The sequence below is a fragment of the Callorhinchus milii genome, unplaced genomic scaffold (genome assembly GCF_018977255.1).
Source record: "Callorhinchus milii isolate IMCB2004 unplaced genomic scaffold, IMCB_Cmil_1.0 Scaffold19, whole genome shotgun sequence".
NCBI lineage: Eukaryota > Metazoa > Chordata > Chondrichthyes > Chimaeriformes > Callorhinchidae > Callorhinchus > Callorhinchus milii.
The window spans coordinates 3,386,783-3,406,740 of NW_024704760.1; the positions used below are offsets into that span (position 1 = coordinate 3,386,783).

Below are 19,958 nucleotides of genomic sequence, written 5' to 3' on the forward strand. Positions count from 1 at the left end.
ACAAGGTGAGGCGGGGGCGTTGATCACGTGCTGAGGATCAGCGGGAGGTCGGGCCGTCGGTCACGTGCGAAGGATCGGAGCGTTCCCCCCCCCCCCTCGTCACGTGCCGCGTGTGGCGGAGTCGGCGGAGGAGGAGAGGGAGGGGATGTCCCGGTGACGTCACAGACTGTAGCGTTCACTGAGCGCCGGGTCTCCCTCTCCCTGGTGTGGCCCCGCCCCCTCCTCCCCCTCCTCCTCCTCCTCACCTGTCCTCCCTCTCTCCCTCTCTCTCTCTCTCCTCTCTTTTCAGGCGGTGATTAATCTGACCTCTCGCTGTGTGTGTGTGTGAGGGTGTGTGTGAGGGTGTGTGTGTGGGTGTGTGTGAGGGTGTCGTGTCTCTCTCCCTCCATTTGTCCGCGACCGATGCGCTTTCGCCCCCCGGGATGTCTCAGCACTCCACGGCGGTGCGGAGAGGTAAGCGGTTCAGGTTATTGAAGGGGAGTGGGGGGGGAGTGGGGGGGGAGTGGGGCAGAGCATCCGAGCGGCCGCTCCATGTGGATGGGGGGGAAGGACGAGGGGATGGAGGGGGGTGTGGGTGGGGGGGAGGCAGATGGGTGGGGGGGAGGCAGATGGGTGGTGGGAGGGGGTGTAGGAAGAGGGAAGTGGGGGGGTTGTGTGGAGGAGGAAGATGGGGTGGAGGAACAGATGGGGTGAAGGAAGAAGAGGGGGAGGAAGAGGGGAGGTGGGGGGGGGAGACTGCCTGTAAACAACTCAGAAAGCTTTTGACACTCCCAAGAGGAGGGGGGAAACGGGGTGGTGGGGGGTGGTGGGGGGTAGGAAGTTGTGGGGGGATGTGGGGGTTGAGCTGTCACTCTTCATCTTAATGAAGAGGATCTCACGTACTCGGCGTTTGACCTGTAGCGGTGGCACAGCGATGGCGAGTGATGGCAGTGACAAGGTTACCGTGTACTGGGGTCAGGTTTCACTGCAGGTGGGGAGGATCCTCGCGTCTTTGGTGGCAGCGACTCTCCCCCTCCCCACCGCCCCCCCTCCCCATCCCTCCCCCTCCACCCCCTCCCCATCCCTCCCCTCCCCATCCCTCCCCCACCACCCCATCCCCATCCCCCCCCACCCCCTCCCCATCCCCTCCCCCCTCACCCCCTCCCGTCTCCCAGCTGCGCAACGTGTCCATTTGCCCTGGGATCCGAGAAGGCGAATCCTTCCCTAACCCCCACCCCCTCTCCCCACCCCCTCCCCCCTCTCCCCAACCCCCCCCCTCTCCCCCCCCCCCCCCTCTCCCACCCCCACCCCCCTCTCCCCACTCCCACCCCCCTCTCCCCACCCCCCCCCCTCTCCCCACCCCCTCCCCACCCCCTCCCCCTCTCCCCACCCCCTCCCCCTCTCCCCACCCCCACCCCCCCTCTCCCCACCCCCACCCCCCTCTCCCCACTCCCACCCCCCTCTCCCCACCCCCACCCCCCTCTCCCCACCCCCCTCTCCCCACCCCCCTCCCCCCCCCCTCTGCCCCCCATCCCCCCTCTCCCCACCCCCCCTCTCACCCCCCCACCCCCCTCTCCCCACCCCCCCTCTCCCCACCCCCTCCACAAAGTTTCTGGTGATATAAATGATTTCTATCAAACGCAAGGATTATTATTATTATTATTATGATGATGATGATTATAAATGGACAAGAAAAAGCCCCCCCCCCCCCACCCCCCCCCCTCTCTCTCTCTCTCACACTCACACTCACACACCAGAGCTGTCATCTGCATAACATTATTTTTGATTATTTTTTGCATGTCAGGGTTTTGCCAACACCGACTGCGCCGGGAGACATTCGCCCCGACAGCAAAGGGAGCGAGGAACGCACGTTGACAGTTATTGGCGCAGAATTAATGATCGGATCCGGACACTTTGTTCGCATTCCTATTTTTTTGGGGGGGCGGGGGGGGGGGGGGATTGAAACCCAAGCGAAAGGGCCCCAGTGCTGCGCGACATTGCCACGCCAAGGTTGTGAAGCGAGTAGCAGTGAACCAAGAAAGACCAGTTTGGTGAACCGTTCTTAAGGGAGTTAGCGCGGAGGAACGTAGGCGCAGGAGGACGCCGTTCAGCCCCCTCGAGCCTGTTTCGCCATTCCATAAGCTCAGGGCTGATCTGTGCCGCCAGTCCAATTACCAGCGTGAAGGGCGCGACATAAATGCAAGTTGTTATTGCACAACTAGCTGAATTGTATGAAGAAGAAAAGACTGATAGGCACAGGCAGGTGTGGGTAATTGCAAGGGTTTTCCTTACGTCTATTATTGGAAAATTCCGTGCTTGATTAAGTTATAAAACGTACACTATTATTTGTCAATCAACGCACGATACACCTATGTGAGTTAGCATAAAGGACTCGCCTCACAGGCGAGAGGACCCACGTTCGAAGCGCTCAATAGCGGGGTGATCCTGTAGAAGCATCGTACTGTTTCTCTTCCCTCCGGTGATACACCTGACTTTTATGTCGGTTGCAGTTTCACAGGCATCGGCAAGGCCTCTGGGTTGGTGTCACAAGTACTGCACTCATATTTCATGTGTGATTCCATGTCAGTGCATGTCACCATTCAACACTTCAGGCCTGAATTTCTGTTCTGGTACCAGGCTGAGCAAGAAACGAAATGAGAAATAATAAGAATAATAATCCTTGCATTTGATATAGCGCTTTTCACGTCTTCTATACGTCTCAAAACGCTTCACAGAATATACTGTAAAAAGAAATGAAATGAGAAATAATAAGAATAATAATCCTTGCATTTGATATAGCGCTTTTCACGTCTTCTATACGTCTCAAAACGCTTCACAGAATATACTGTAAAGTGAATTGACTGTATATTTGTGGGAGAAAGAGTGAAAAAGTCAAAAGAGAGAGAAAGCGGCAGAGGTTGATTGTAGAGCTCGATATTGTGTTAATGATAGAGCCAGAGTATTTCCATTAAGTCATCGCTGCCGCGTTTCACCCAGAAAATACACAGTCAATTCACTTTGCAGTGTATTCTGTGAAGTGCTATGAGACGTCTCGAAAACTTGATGCGGTCAGCCAGCACTGCAGAACAACTGATGACCCATCGCCCCCTGATTGCGAAACCTGGCTCCGCCACTGATAGGATTTCTCAGTCCGCAATTGATGGAATGTGAATGGGCAAATAATACTAAATCCTGCCATTTGACAGAGCCCCTATAACACGAAAACACCAACAGAACAAGCAGAACGGGTCTCCATCTTAGATGTATAATAGCGGTTAATCCAGTGCAGTGAGGTTGTCACGCAAACTCAAGGCTGGAGGCTCTGGCAATTGGTATATGGGCTCCATTCCATAAACAGTCTTTTTCCCAGAGGTCCTACACACCTCCTCTCAGCTGTGTTGATGATACTTTTGGGAGCTAAACTGTCTTTCCTTTGCTTGGCTCTCTCGTTTGCGTATTCAGTCAGTATATTTATCTCTGCGCCTGAGCATTTTATCTTTCTACCGTTCCTTGGTTTTGCATCTTGATCTGTTTGTCGTTCAATAGAGACAGGGTTTCTTGACCTTTGCAGGCATGGAGTTAAAGCTCAGAAATATGTCTCCCTTTACACGACTTTCTGCATAGAAAATCCTTGTGGTGCAAAAACACGTCCGAGCATATTGTTGCATTACACATGAAATATTATAGCTGGTGAAAATCTTGCTGCTGCTTTTTCTGTGCCTTTGCTCTTAACAGTGTGGAGTCCTGTAGCGTATTGGTTAGGGCAATCTAGAGAGCAAGAGGACCAGGGTTCAATTCCCAGGCAGGGCACAACCTGAGGCAAGTATCTTTACTCTACACGCCTCTGTTTACAAGCAGTAAGTAGGAACCCGGTTGTTAGTCGATTGGTGGATCGCTTTCAGGGTGTAATAATCCACCCAAAAAATAATAATAATTTGGTCATTCAATCCACGACTGTTTGTGGGACACTATTGTGTGCAATTAGCTGCCGCATTTCACCCAGAAAATATAGCCAATTCCCTAAACAGTATATTCTGGGATTGCTTTGAAACGTCTCAATGATGTGATAAGGTGCTTTATCAAATGCAAGGATAATAAATATGTTATTTTATCACTCATGCAGCATGGCCTTCACACATGACCAACTGGCCGACCTTGATTGTAATGATCGGACTGCCTGCTCGAGGAAAGACTTATGTTTCTAAGAAGCTCACCCGCTACCTCAACTGGATCGGAGTCCCCACCAAAGGTAAGTGACACACCATGTGCTTTGTCTTAAGATATTTTTATTCTGTCACTTCCTACTTGATCCTAATCTTGTTTACCTTTGCTTTCACCTTCAGTTTTCAACCTGGGTCAGTATCGACGTAATGCTGTGAAATCGTACAAGTCCTACACTTTCTTCTCTCACGACAATGAAGAAGCGATGCAGATCCGAAAGTGAGCCAATGGACCTAGGATCTGACTTGTGCTGCCCTCAATACACTTACTAACCCGTCCCACACAGTGGAGTGACCAATTGCTATTAAACAGCAAGCATTACTATTTTGTTAAAACTACATATTGTTTTGTAGGCTGTACCTATCTCATACAATCATAATAATCATCCTTGCACCTTGCACATCAGAAGGGTATCTTAAAGCGCTTCACAGGGTTTCAGGTGAACATAAGTACAGTGACTCTGTTTTCTGGGCGAATGCGGCAGTCAATTTGCAGACAACAATGTCCCACAAACAGCCACAAAGCAAATGATCAAAGGATACTGGGAGGAATTTTTTTTTTTTTTTCCGATGTTACCATGCAATCTTTAACGTCTACCTGAACAGGCACAAATGGGACCTCGGTTTAATGTCTCACCTGAAGGAAGGCAACTCCAACAATGCAGCACTCCCACAGCTCTGTGTCTGCCTGGACTGTGAGTTAAAAGTCCTGATGGTGGGGTTTGAACCCGCAAACTTCTGACTCAGAGGCAAGGGTGCTGTTGCAGGCTGACACCTAAGGTGCATGGAGCTCACTTTTCATATTATGCTTAGTTTTATATGAGCTTGATAACCTGGGAAAATCACCAGAAGCTTTGGGGTAGTTGATGAACTGAACTCTTAAGTAGAAAATGGATGGCAGGACCTGTAAATCATGAGCAAGAGAGGCAGAAGCATGTGATTGGTTAGTGGAATGATCGTGTATATGTTTTGCCCATTGCTGCAGATGTCTAGTGCTTTTATTGTATCTCTTACATCAGAAATTACACAGTTAGGAAGAAACGGGAGTAGGCCATTCAGCCCCTCGAGCCTGTTCCGCCATTCTGTTAGATCGTGGCTGATCTGTACCTCAACTCCAATTACCCGCCTTTCCTCCATATCCCGTAATACTCTGACTTAACAAAAATCTATCCACCTCAGTCTTGAAAATTTGAATGGATCCAGAATCCTCAGCCTTTTGGGGGAAAGAGTTCCAGATTTCCACTCACCTTTCGTGTGTAAAAATGCTTCCTGATCTCACTCCTAAATGGCTTAGCACTGTTTTTAAGGTTATGCCCCCTTGCTCAGGATTTCCCCCCGGGTAAAATTGCTGACCAAAATTCAGATTCCAACCTGGACAAAATCTAACCTCAAGCCCTGCTGACTGTTTGGTTTAAATCTTTATTAACCAACGCTTTGTTGTTCACAGGCAGTGTGCCATTGAAGCCCTCAAAGACGTGAAATCCTACCTCACGTTGGAACAAGGACGGATTGCAGTAAGTTGGTGCCATTGTTTAGATTGTAATCAGTGTTTCATTAACCACTTAGTCTAAATGTTTGTAAGCTGACCTTGTGTGACTTTTCATTTACTGATGCTTGGTGTGATCTGAATGTCGTGGGTAATGACAAGTGCCAAATGAGGATTAACTGAGGACATCCAGCTCCTATTGAAAGCTATTGTTAACCTGTTTTGCAAAGGATTATGCTAGCCTTTAAAAGGATCCCAGGGCACTATTTGTATTTAATTGAAATATAATACGTGGGTCAATTGATTGCGAATGCCTTTTCTCTTCGTTTTCCATTTCTTCTCCACTTCAGGTATTTGATGCCACCAACACCACCAGAGAGAGGAGGCATTTAATCCTGGATTTTGTTGAAAAGAATGAATTCAAGGTTAGAATTTGGCGGGGGAGGGGGTGAGGGAGGAAGGATAATATAAGGAGCAACACCATTTCACAGAACATACTGTGAAGAATATCTTCACAGAATGTACTGTAAAGTGACTTGACTGTATATTTTGTGTTTCGTCCACAAGATATCCAGTCAATTCACTTTACAGCATATTCTGTGAACTGCTTTGAGACGTCTCGGCAACGTGATAACGTCAAATGCAAGGATTATTATTTCCCATTTGTCGGTGCTCCCAACGTTAATTTTGCTATGAATTCCTGGTGCGTGAATGGACATCTCAGATTACAGTAGAGCCCTGTTATAACATGGTAATTGAAGAAGAGGGTGTCCATAAGCACCAACCAGCACTGTAACAGGCGACTTGAGCAATTGGTGTTCGTCTACCGCAATGCTATCATATGACCATTGACGTAACTGCACAGGAAAATGGCAGAGTTCCAGGTTGTCAGGTCACTGCTGATGATGTTACTTCCTACGTGCAGCATGGCCATGTTTAACGTGCGGAAAGCTAGCCAGTCCACTCGTCCAGGCCAAACGTGGTTCCATAGCACACGTGCATAATAACTAAACCAGTGTTATCTAGGCTGTTTGTGGGGACGCTGCTGTGCGCAATTGGCTGCCGTCTTTCGCCCACAAATATACAGTCAATTCACTTTGCATTATATTCCGTGAAGCGCTTTGAGACGTCTCGAAGACGTGAGAAGGCGCCATATCGAATGCAAGGTTATTAAGGATTATCATTATTAAACTTGGTTACCTTCTGTATGATATGTGCCGTGATGTATTGTTAGGTTGGGAAACTGGTAACCAGTGAGCTAAATAGAATAAATAGCACCGTTTATATTTTGGAATATCTTCCGGCATGGCTACAGTTTTGCAGGAATGTGTGGAAAATAAGTGTTTTCGTCAATATTTCAAACTCAAGTCCTACAGTTATATTTACTTGACAGTTATTTAATTGCTCATGCTGAACTTGTGACTACAAGTTCTGACGCAAAAAAATGCTGAAGTAGATCTACATACCATGAAACATTATACGCGCATCTTAAATAGCGCAGTTAAATATCGTCCTCCTATTCCTATCTTACTGTTAAAAATTAACCACAGTAGACAACAGATGTTCAGACATAAGCAATAATATAGTTACTTGCATTTGTCTAGCACCTTTCAAGTAAAAACAAACACCTCAAAGTGCTGTGCGAACTATAATTGATTAGAAATAAAGTGAATATTGTGTTAGAGACAAACGCATCTGCTAATCTGCGCCAACAATGTCCTATAAACAACCATAAGATGAGCATTTCATTGAGTTTTCATTCAGTAATTGGGTTCATTGATTCACTGTTGGATCATTTTCTGTTTTCAGGTCTTTTTTGTTGAATCTGTCTGTGATGATCCAGAAGTTATTGCTGCAAATATAACGGTAAGTTAAAAATCACAGCTGAAGTCATCTCAAATTCAGTCTGATAAATAACAATCCTTGCATTTGATGTGGCGATCACATTGGGTGGATGTCCCAAGGCGCTGGACAGTCAAGGATTTAGACCCGAGCTGGGGATCGGGATCAGGAGGGATGGTGGGTGGGAGGGTGACCGAAGGCACGGCCGAAGAGGAGGGTCTTGAGACGTGCCTTGAAGGAGACAAGGGAGGGGGCAACCTTTCCTCCCTCTCCCCTTCCCCAGGAGTACAGTCACCAGTTGGTAATTGGGGCAGAGTATTTGCATATTCGCAGAAGAAACGAGTGGAGGAACTTGATGCAATGATTTAATCCCGGTTGGATATCCGGTCAATGATTGACATCTCACATCTGTGAATACAGGAGGTGAAATTAACGAGCCCGGACTACGAAAATATAGACAAAGACCAAATCATGGATGATTTCCTCAAGCGAATTGAAACCTATCAAATAACCTATGAACCTCTGGATCCAGATGATTATGACAAGTAAGCGTTTGTTTCCTTATTTCTGGCTGTCGCTTGGCTTTTCGTCATTTAACATTTTGCACGATTGGATTTGCCGGATGTTTGTCCGTTTGCCGATACAACAACTTGCATTTACGCGGCGTCCATCAGGCCCGGGCAGCGTCTCGGAGTGCGTGTACTTATATCTGACGACTGAGATTGTGCTTCTAATCGCAGGGATCTGGCCTTCATTAAAGTGATTGATGTCGGCCGCCGGTTCCTCGTGAACAGAGTCCAGGATTACATCCAGAGTAAAATAGTCTATTACCTGATGAACATTCATGTCTATCCCGTGCCATCTTCTTGTGTCGTCACGGAGAGAGTTTGGACAACCGACATGGCAGGATCGGTGGGGACTCGGGCTTGACACATCAGGGACAAAAGGTACAGCAGGAATCTGCATTGCTTGCGTTTGTTGCACCTGCTGTAGAAGGCGTAGGGGTCGTGTTTGAAAGGATCATGGAGTGAATTTTAAAACGCTTTGCATTGGAATTTTTTCTTTTGCGGGATCAGGAGGGGTGAGAGGGTGACCGAAGGCACGGTCGAAGAGGAGGGTCTTGAGACGGGCCTCGAGGGAGACTTGGGAGGGGGCAACCTTTCCCCCTCCAGTTTGGGATCAGAGCCCGAGGGAGAAATGTGCATCGGGTTATCATATGACCGAAAAATGATTTGTTAACGTCTGATGGATTCTTCAACGAGAACGCTGCTTTTGATGTGTTGTGTCCACACGTTTCTCTCCTGTAGCCAGTGACTCGGGCTAGGGCAGGTCTAAAGGCATTTATTGCATGTGTTGTTATTGTAGGGCATGGTTCAATACTCGCCCAAGCGGCCATTCTTCGTGCCATAGCCCAGACTGCGTGTCGTCAGGCAATTCAACTGTGGTTACAGCCCAGGCCAACCCTGCCCTTCCTAGCCAAAGAGGGCTTGGGCCATCTTTTGCACCACCACCACTGCTCCAGATTAGGTAACTCAGCTCGTGCTGGGAACGAATGGTCAATCCAGTTTCCCATTATAAGTGTTATAGCGCACAATGTACTAAGCTTTCCAGCACACCCAGCATCACCGGCTACCTTTTCCTTTTGAGTGTGGGATAGAATATTACATGGCCGATAGTTTCAGGACTGAAGGTGCATCCTGGACCTACTAATTGTAATTTTCTTTTGTCGGCCGGGTGTCTGACACATGCGGAAACCCATCACCCTGCTTAGGACTATCCAAACCAAACTGATCCTAATTGAAAGAAGTAAAGTTTCTTGAGATCAGGGCTGGTAAATAGCAGTCCCTTGGGGCTAAGGTACACGAGCTTTCACGAGCATGCTTTACTTGCTTCACCTCGATCCTCGTGCTCTCTACCTGTTTTGCCTATTTCAATAATAACTCGTCATACATTTCACGCCTCGAAGCGAGTGTTTGCTTGCAGGCAGGCGATGTCCAGAATAAAAGCGCTGCTTGTTGGAACTGATGTTCTGTCAATGTCTCTGGTACAATATCTTTCAGTTTGCCAAAGCTTTGTACAGTTTCATCAAAGATCAGGCAGTTACCGACCTTAAGATCTGGTGTAGCGAGATGAAACGGACAATCGAAACAGTGGAGCATCTCAATATACCATACGAGCAGTGGAAAGTCCTCAATGAAATCGATTCAGTGAGTAGCAAAAGCTTGTGCTTTGACTATGCTTTCAGTCATCACATACACCTTACAGCACCCTCTTCAGTTCGCCCTCCTCCCAGGCTTGGGTGCCCAGGCCAGCTATATTAATAATAATAATCCTTACATTTGATATAGCGCCTTATTACGTCGTTGAGATGTCTCAAGCTTCACTGAATATACTGTAAAGTGGATTGACTGTATTTTATGGGTGAACATATATTTTATTAAGCGCTTTGAGACATCCTCCTGACGTGAAAGGTACTCTATGAACGGAAACCGTATTGTCCTGGGAAGCCCAAAAGTACAACCTAAGGAGATGAAGTAACTCTTTAAAATCCAGCTTTGGCTTGGTGAATTTTTAAACGCATCAGATTCAAGAATTGTTGCAAATACGTTTGAACTCGAGTGATTTTCTGGCCAATTCGCTGCTCTTATTGTATTTGGAAAAATCTCAACCACGAAAAAAAAAATCATTTAATTTCTCACACCAGGGAGTCTGTGAAGAACTGACGTACGTGGAAATTCAGGACAAATATCCAGAGGAGTTTGCATTACGGGATCAAGACAAGTACCACTACCGATACCCAGGAGGAGAGGTACAGGAACTGGCTCTGCACACATACAGTAAACCCAAGGTTGAGTGCATGCTACTGTTTGGTGTGATATATTTTTTGCACAATGAATGGTCCTGATGGAATGTTGTGCATGAGACACGGTCACAGATGTGCAACCAACGTCAGGTCCTAAATTTACACTATGATACAGTTGCACATTCAGCGAGTAGATTGTACTGCTGTCCCACTCTCCCAGTTAAGTTTAAGATCGTTCGCCATCCATTTCAGCAAAATCAAGAAGCATTTCAATACATAAAGTTGCTGCAAGTAGTTTGAATTTGTAACAACCTATTGAACAATTTTATAAATAGGCTTGATAGCGCTTAACAGCTGGCTTGAGCACCCAGCCGGGCTGTTGAAAAACAGTCAATGAAACTCATTGACATAAACTCTTGGATCCCATTAAGGTGACCCATGTTGAAGTTCCCACATACATAAGGGACTGATGGCCAGTTGTTTATACACGCAGCTCAAAGCTGGATTTATTGAGATGAGCTCTTCATGAAACTCATCCTCGTAAGCACAGCATAAACACTAGTTTCCACATAATAGAAGGTCTCTATGCACTTGACAAATGTGGTACGCATCGGCTGGGGAAGATGAGACATTAATGAACGGTAAATGTATGACTGAAATATTGAAAAGAACAGGTTAATGTTATGATCATTGGAACCCACTCTGGTTCTGTTGAATAACAAGGAGAAGCCCATAGTTAGTTACCCAACTCTGTCACTGGGTGGTGATCTAAGTAGGTGGTTCAGCGACAGGCATCAAAGCAACGCCCAATTGTTCTTTGTGCCAAATCAAATCCACGTGAAAGACACAGTATAAAACAGGCCTAATTATGAAGCGTTGGAGTTTGGCTGGTGAAACAACATGGATTATCTTGAGTACGACGTGTTGGCACTGTTTGATTAGGGTTTTCACAATCTGGAATCTAACAGATTCTTTTTCCCCCTTTTCCCAAGTGTGTAAAAAAATATATAATACACAGGTTCGGCAGATTCATTCACACTCCCATCAACAATGCCCCTCCTTAAAAGATCTTGGGAGGGGCAATTTTAATTATTTTTACTCCCCGCTCTTTAAATGCTACTGTGGGCTTGGTGCTTGCGCAAATGAACAGCTCTGTAAGTGTCTTTAGTTATACGATACAACACAAATGTACTTTAATATAGTGCCTTTCATGTTGGGAGGACGTCTTGAGTGCGCTTGACAATCTGGGCTTGATATCTGAGCTGAGTGTGGGAACTGAATGGGCTGGGAGGTTGAAAGACGACCGAAGGTGGGGTCAAAGAGGAAGACCTTGAGATGTGGGGGTAGGACGAGAATCAGAGGGACTGCAGCAGAGAGTTCTAGGGACTGGGGGCAGATAGACTTCAAGCCTGACTGGCGATGGTGGGGTGAGAAGGACGGGAGACACAAATCTGAGTGTAGCTGACCTTATACCCGTTTCCTGTTTAAATTGGCTTTAATGTGGTGCTGCTGAACGTCTGTGTGGTATCACTGTTAAGTAGGAAAGGTGCGTGGTGGACTTTGCTCAATCTGGAAAGAATTCTGTTATCTTTATGACTGGAGAGGAGACGTTTTGCAATGTCTGGTGATTGTTCTGTGGACTCTGGGTATTTGCACATAGCATCATTGTCGTGTTTGTATGTACCATGGCCTGGATGCTCATCCACACGAAACTGCGTATCCCCATTACAACCGATCCTTGCCAGGCTTCACTGGATCCCAATCACCAAACGGATTGACTTCAAGGTCCTTTCACTCATTTTCAAATCACTTAATTCCCTCGCGCCTCCCTACCTGTCCGACTTGCTTCTCCCCCACTTCCACCCACTGCTGGCTCCGGCCTCCTAATTGTTCCACGCGCCCTCCGCTCCACCATCGGGTGGCCATACCTTCAGCCACTGTGCTTTACAGGAGTAATTTTGTTGTTGTTGTTGTCAGACTCTGCCACGGTCAAGTGCTCCGGGACGCTACCCCGAGTGAAGGAGCGCTATATAGGTGCAAGTTGTCGTTGTTGTCATTCAGAATAAAGGAGGAACCTTCCTGTTGTGGTGATTCCATTCATGGTCAACTGCGCTATTCTTTGACGAGTGCTTAGAAAAAGTTGTAGTTTTTGTGGATTATTTACCGGTTAAAAACGTCTAAACTACCAAGATATTTTATGAAACCCGGCACGTCAATCAACGTAACCATGGCGATCTGATATCCGATGATCTCTAATTACTCCATAAGGAAACAGGAAATATGACACACTGGCTTGCTGATGTCAACCTTACATACTTGGAAGCCTACTTTTCTCTGAGTCAGAAGATCTGGGTTCAACCCTCATGTTATGACCTTGAGTCATAGAGCTTAGTGTTGGGCGAAGCTCTGCATTGTCTTTATTGTCTAATTTACTTTACAGTTTATAATAATAATAATAATAATAATCCTTGCATTTGATATAGCGCTTTTCACGTCGGGAGGACGTCCCAAAGCGCTTCACAGAACACACTGAGCGCTTTGAGACGCCGTTTGAGATGTTCTTATGTTCTTATGTCTTGAAGACATGATAAGACGCTATATCAAATGCAAGAATTATTATAAAACCAAAACAGAGAGAGCTGGGAAAACTCAGCAGGTCAGGCAGCATCTATGGAGAAAGGAAAGTGAGTCAATGTTTCGGGTCCACAACCCTTCGTCGTGGACCCTTTTTTGTTTCAGATTCCAGCATCTGCAGTATTTTGTTTTTTGTTCATGCAAGGATTATTATTATTATCATTCGGATGAGATTCTAATCCAAGGTCCCATGTGCCTATTCAAGTGGACATTAAAGTTCATGACATACTTTTTTTTAAAAAAGAGAAGGGAGTTCTTCTCTCCTGGTGTCTTGGCCAACAATTCCCCCAGATAAAATTGGTTGTTCACTTGATGGCATTTTGCGAGACATTGCTGTGTGCAAATTGGCTGCCATATTCACTTACAAATACTTACAAATTCACTTCCGCCCACTAGATACACAGTCCATTCACTTTATAGTATATTCTGTGAAGCACTTTGAGATGGTGCTATAGCAAATGCAAGGATCATTATAAATACATAGCCACTATGCTTTACAGAACAAAAATGCTGTAAAGTGCTTTGACGTACTGTATATCAAATGCATTACTCAATAATTCTATCTATCTGTTTGTGTGCAGTCGTACCAGGATTTGGTTCAGAGGTTGGAGCCTGCAATCATGGAACTGGAGAGACAGGGAAATGTTCTTGTTGTGACACATCAGGCTGTCATGCGTTGCCTTCTGGCTTACTTTCTGGACAAGAAAGCAGGTACGATATTAAGACAATGAATAGTCAGTCACTTGCGCAGTCGTCTGAATTAATTTATCTGCCAACATGGCACAATGTCAAACTATTGCCAAGAGCGTAGGAAATATGCCAAACTACGTAGGAAATATTGTGCAAATGGTATCAAATTGTGTAACTAAACGTATACAGTGGGTATGGTATTGTGCAGCTCCTTGGGACGTTTTGATGATGCAATAAAGCGCTGTATCAAATACAAGAATTATTATTTATATTCTGTGAATAAGCTTTGCAAAGTCTTGTGGAAATATATATATATATATATATTGTCTATGGGGAAATTGACTAGAATTAAAAGTTTGACCCAAATGACTGGCAAATTCTAATAAGGGAAGCCACATTATTTGAAAGAGTTATGTAATCTTTGTGGTTTATTTTATTGCAGAAGATTTACCGTACCTAAACTGCCCGCTACATACAGTCGTGAAGCTAACACCAGTTGCCTATGGTTAGTTATAAGTCTGCTTGCTATGTTGAAATTGCAGCCCAGCCCTGTTTTATCCTGGGTTAGTGAGAGTGACCACTTATTTCTTTCCGTTCCTGACTCAAAACTGTTTTCTGCCATTCAATAGTGCCCGGATTCATTTGCAGCGATAACAAAATGCACTTTAATAACTTGATTTGCCTTCATATTCATGTGGAGTCCTGTAGCTCAGTGGTTAAAGCACTCGCCTCGCAAGTGAGAGACCTGGGTTCGATTCCTGGCAGGACGAAACTTTGGACAAGTTTCCTTACTCCACACGCCTCTGTTTGCCCAGCAATAAGTAGGAACCCAGTTGTTGGTCGATTGGCGGATCGTTTTTCCGGGGGTAATAACTCCTTCCAAAAAAAAATGAAAATATATATTGATCATTCAATCCACGACTGTTTGTGGAACACTGCTGTGCGCAATTGGCTGTCGCGTTTCGCCCAGAAAATACACAACCAATTCACTTTACAGTATATTCTGTGAAGCGCTTTGAGACATCTTCAAGATCCTCTAATTCAAGATCCGCATCCTCACCTACAAGGCCATTCACGGCCTCGCTCCCTCCTACCTCTCTGACCTACTATCCCCCTACCTACCCGCCCGTACCCTCCGTTCCTCTGGCTCCGGTCTGCTCCACATCCCCCGCCCCAACCGCCCTACCATCGGTGGTCGGGCCTTCAGCCTCTCAGCCCCTCGGCTCTGGAACTCTATCCCCAGTGCCTTCGCCGCTTCTTCCCTTTCCTCCTTCAAGGCCGGTCTCAAGACCTTTCTCTTTGACCGTGCCTTCAGCTCCCCTCTCAACTCTCTACCCCCTCCTCGTTCCCTCCCTTCCCTCCCCTCACCATTTCCCCACTGCTCGGGTCCCGACTCAACTGTACAGCGCCTTGGGACGTCCTCCCGACGTGAAAGGCGCTCTATAAATTGAATCTTGTTGTTGTTGTCTTGAAGATGTGATGAGGCGCTATATCAAATGCCAGAATTATTAATTATTATTATAGGATTATTATATATTCAAATTGCAGTGTGTGTCAGCACATTGAGATGATGTTCGTAATCATTTTTCTTTCTTCAATTGTAGATTTTCGTTTAAACCTCTCTTTTTAATTGAAGGTTGCAAAATGGAAACATTTAACTTACATGTTGAAGCAGTAAGCACGTACCGTAAACGGCCATTGGTAAGTAATAGAGTATCGTATAAGTGTCAGTGGTTTCAGGGATTTTTTTATTGCAATGAAACACAAAATATCTCTTCTTTTACTTGTAAAACACTCATAATGAACGAAAATACCGGTTGTCTTCTGTGTAGCCTCTCTGAAGCACATCTTTCGAATATCCTGGATTATAATTGATATCAAGGCAGATTATTAATTATAATAATCCTTACATGTAAATTTGCGTTGCATATAGTGCCTTTCATGTCAAGAGGATGTCTCAAAAACATTACACGATATATTGCGAAATGGAGTGACTGTGTATTTTGTGTGGGTTTGTGCCGCACAATCATTGCTATGACATTGAACTTCAGAAAGCTACTTGTGTTCTTTCATATCTTGGTTCTCACGTATTGCTGAAATTGCCTAAGTTAATTCCGCCGATGTGTGGAGATGCAATATCGCCTTATCACGAGGCAGGTTCAGACAATGAAGCCCATTCAGCCCATTTGATCTCATTCTTCAGAATTCAAATTAGCTCTTCTAATTACAATGTTGTGGTTGGGTATAGTTCTTGGCACTGAAAACCTCTCCTGCTAACCTGGTATCCAGCCAACGATTACCCACTGTGGAAAGAAATAGTTCCTGATGCGAGCAGGGCTCCCACTGCCTCCTCATCCTCCTTGACCTCTCTGCTGCCTTCGATACGGTTGACCACTCTATTCTCCTCCACTGCCTCTCCCCCTACCTCAACCTTCATGGTTCTGTCTTTGAATGTTTGGCCACTCAATCCACGACTGTTTGTGGGACGCTGCTGTGTGCAATTGGCTGCTGCGTTTTGCCCACAAAATATACCGTCAATTCACTTTCCAGTGTATCCTATGAAGCGCTTTAGACGACTCAAAGACGCAAGAATCTCAAATGCAAGGATTATTATTATTATCTAAACCTCAGAGACGTCTCATTTTGAGGCTAACAAGTTTTACCAGATCTGATTGTTCCTCATGGTCCATCCCTCTAACACTGGGGATCAGCCTTTTTGCTCTCTTCTGCCACACGCTCCCGAGACACTACCTCGCACAAATTCAACCCAAGTTCCAAGTTTGCCATTACAGACCAAAGCGCTATACTGCTTCTGAATGACTTTTGTGGGGATTTGAACTCGATTGATTTGCCGATGCAGTCACCGCATCCTGTTTGCTTCACTTGCCAGTTACCGTTCCTGCATGGAATGGTGGCAAGTCAGGTAATACCCTTGGGTTGTTTCTAACCTCCCCCTTGGCAAGTTCCATCTTGCTTTCAACCACATCGCCTTCGTAGTGCGGTTACCAATCTGCCCCCATCTGCAAACCTTCACTTGAATTGAATCGCAGAATTGTTTCTGTTGTGTACTGTTTCTATGGTGAATTTCAACTCGCGTTGCATCTTCTATTTAAGTGTAAAGTAAAACATGGAACAAGCCTTCTGTCTCCCAGGTAAATCCAATTCTATTATTTGACCTTATTCACAATAATTCCTATATGCGTCTGATGCAGTGATCCGAACATCAAAACATGTCAAAGCACTTTGCAGGTAATTGCTGTCAAGTGTAGAGAATGTGGAGATGTAGTTGTTGGTAAATTAAGATGCCTTTGGGAATCCCAAAAGCTAATTTTCCTCTTTTCCATCAGATGTCAAGTAAATAACCCAATTGACTGAGTGAGAACACATCTCCTAAAGGGGATTAATAGATGTGCTCACTGCAAAATTAATTGTTAGTGTCATTCCCGACATGAAAGGCGCTATACAAATGTAATGTTGTTGTTGTATGTGCGCAATTGGCTGCCTCGTTTCGCCCACAAAATATACAGTCGCTCCACTTTGCAGTATTATCCTGTGAAGCGCTTTGAGACGCTTCAAAGACGTGATAAGGCGCTATATCAAATACAAAGATTATCATCATTATTATTATTAAATTCAAAGGTCAATCATCGCTAAAGTGTATGTATCCGCTTGTATGTATATGCATGTTTCTGGCCCAGGCGAGTTCTCATTCTTGACTGTGGACTTTCTCCGGTTTAGGAGTTATTTCCTGTTTACTAAAATGATCTCTCCCTCGTGCAAAGGTGTTTTTGAGAAAACAGTCTTATCTTTGATAAAGCAACCACCCCCCTCTCCCTCCCCCACACACATGCACAATTTGCAAGAGAAGGCTGTCGTCTGAAAAATGCTTTGCACGAGTGAGGGATCATTTTAATAAACATTTCTCATCTACTTTTGAAACAGAAATATGCTCAAGTCTAGCGACCATCATCAGTGATAGACTGCTCGAAGAGCTGGGCACCTTTTCTGCATTTCCAAAGCAGACCGAAAAGAAAAGGTTAATTTTGCCGTCCCCAAAAGGAAGAACAAATGTTGTGCGCAGTTGGCTGCCGCGTTTCGTCCACAAAATGTACAGTCAATTCATCTTAGTGTATTCTGTGAAGCTCTGAGACGTCGCAATGTCGTGATAAGGCACTGTATCAAACGCAACGATGATTATTATATTTTTTTTGCTGGTTTGTAAGTCATACGATGCTACGATTGAAGGCTTTTGTGTGGCTGAGAATGTCGTGGGTCCTCAATGTAATCTTTTACTCGTGATGAATGTTTTTCTTTCACAGAATGTGGCCATCGATCGCAGCCGGGAGGAGGCACTGAGCACTATCCCGCCTTATGTGGCCAGTGATTGAATTCTCTTCAGCGGTTAGTTTGGCGATGGCGGTAAAATCGCGTCCAGCCCGTCCCGTCGAAATGGGAACGCTGAAAATTGATGTTAGGGTGTATGTCTCGGACTGTATAATAAACAAAGCCATCCAGATTTGCTCTGGGCGGAAATCATTCAGCCGTTCAAGCTAAAAGAAAAATGATAGCTTGAGAGTAATCACACCTCGCTGAACAGGGTGAGGTTGGCTAAAGATAGTATCTCTTTGGCAACAATGATAGATACCTACTTTTAGACTCTGATGGAAAAACAGCACCAGACGCTTCATCTCAGTCACTTTCTTTAATTTTCCAGTGCACTAATGCTCCTGTGACTAGCAGTGAGTCAAGTAGGAATATATTTTTTTTTGCCAGTGAAGCTATTTGTGTTTTTATTAGGTCATTCTCATTGGTTTTTAAAAAAAATCCCGATTTCACACGTCATATCGCCTTTGTTTTGTCGGTTATTGTAAAATTATTTGTTTAAAGGTGGTTCTTTCATTTGTATCCGGTGCTGTGATTGGTTGTGTGTCCTTGCCCTCCTTTACTGTTTATTTTGTGAAACTTGTTCAGCAAATGATAAGACGTATCAAGAGATATCCTCAGCTTATCTGAGATGAGCGCTGAGGGTACGTCTCTGCTTTATTGACTGTTTCCCTCTGAGGGATTTAAGAATCTTTGGCAACGGCAAAGGTCGTAGATGAGATAAATTCATACGTCTTGTCAAAACAGAGAAAGTCGGGCTTCTTCTGCTGCATTTTCTCTCCTGAAGAACTAGTAATTTCTTCTCAAAGGTGAATGAGTAGTTAATTGGCTTGAAACTAATATTAAATGTGTGAAAGGGAATGGGAGAAATTTTTCACAAAGTACTCATTGTATCTGTGCTACTGGCCCCTCCTGTTTATTACTATGAGTTCACTCCCGGTTCATATCCCTTCATGTTTTTTTATTCCTCAGGTTACCCAGTTTCCTTTTGAACGATTCTTTTGGGGGAGAAATTCCACTGTTGTCTCGATTCTCTCTCTTTTTGTTTAGCGTTTCAGAGCACGCAGAACGTGCCAAAGTTGAACACAGTTTTGACTTTGAAACTGCTTTAACGACTTAAAAAAATTGACGGGGGGGGGGGAAAGGGGATTCACAATCAAGCGTTGAAATGCTAGGTACCTTTAGACTTTCTACTCTTATTAAGCCACCCTCAATAGCCATCCGCAGTAATCAATTCCTCACCCTCTGACTGAAGATACCCGACCTTGACTCTTCCGCTAGCAATTCTCTGCTCTTTAACTATCTTTAAATCCCACTTTAAGACTTACCTCTTCGACTGCGCCTGTGATCATCCCCCCCCCCAACCACTTTCTGCCTTGCTAGGCATCCAACCCCACCACTGTACAGTGCTCCGAGTCACTATCTTGCGTGACGGGCTCTATATAAGTGCAAGTTGATGTCTTTGAGATTCTACCTCGCCTCGCAAGCGAGAGACCTCGGTTCGATTCCCAGCCGGGCGAAACCTTGGGCAAGTTTCCTTACTCCACACACCTGATCGTGATCCCTCAAGAAAAAGACAATAATAATTTGCTCAATCAATCCACGACTGTTTGTGGGACGCTGCTGTGCGCAATTGGCTGCTGCGTTTCACCCACAAAATACACAGTCAGTTCACTTTACAGTGTATCCAGTGAAGCCCTTTGAGACATCTAGAAGACATGAAAAGCACCATATCAAATGCAAGATTATGATTATTACCCCTTTGTCCCCGCTTGAGTTTTTCTCTATTTACTTTAGCCGTAATCCCTTCAGAATTTTGAACGCAAAGGAAAGATATTAGGTTCAAGCCATTAATCTACTCTTTGACCACCACAGAGAGTGACCTCTCTTATGTTCAATGTGCCTGGTTTTTATTCTCAGT

The 19,958-nt window shown here is 45.2% G+C and overlaps 1 protein-coding gene across 1 annotated transcript; it reads left to right on the forward strand.

Moving 5' to 3' along the window:
* Positions 1 to 268: 268 nt before the first annotated feature.
* On the forward strand, positions 269 to 18,249 carry LOC103182513 (6-phosphofructo-2-kinase/fructose-2,6-bisphosphatase 2). Its single transcript, XM_042342091.1, is given in 15 exon segments — positions 269 to 453; positions 4,103 to 4,228; positions 4,323 to 4,419; positions 5,647 to 5,713; positions 6,036 to 6,110; positions 7,495 to 7,551; positions 7,948 to 8,072; positions 8,268 to 8,380; positions 8,383 to 8,474; positions 9,588 to 9,734; positions 10,232 to 10,336; positions 13,546 to 13,675; positions 14,097 to 14,159; positions 15,291 to 15,355; positions 17,974 to 18,249. Coding segments are annotated over 15 exon segments (1,362 nt in total). The 5' UTR covers positions 269 to 422; the 3' UTR covers positions 18,043 to 18,249.
* Positions 18,250 to 19,958: the final 1,709 nt, after the last annotated feature.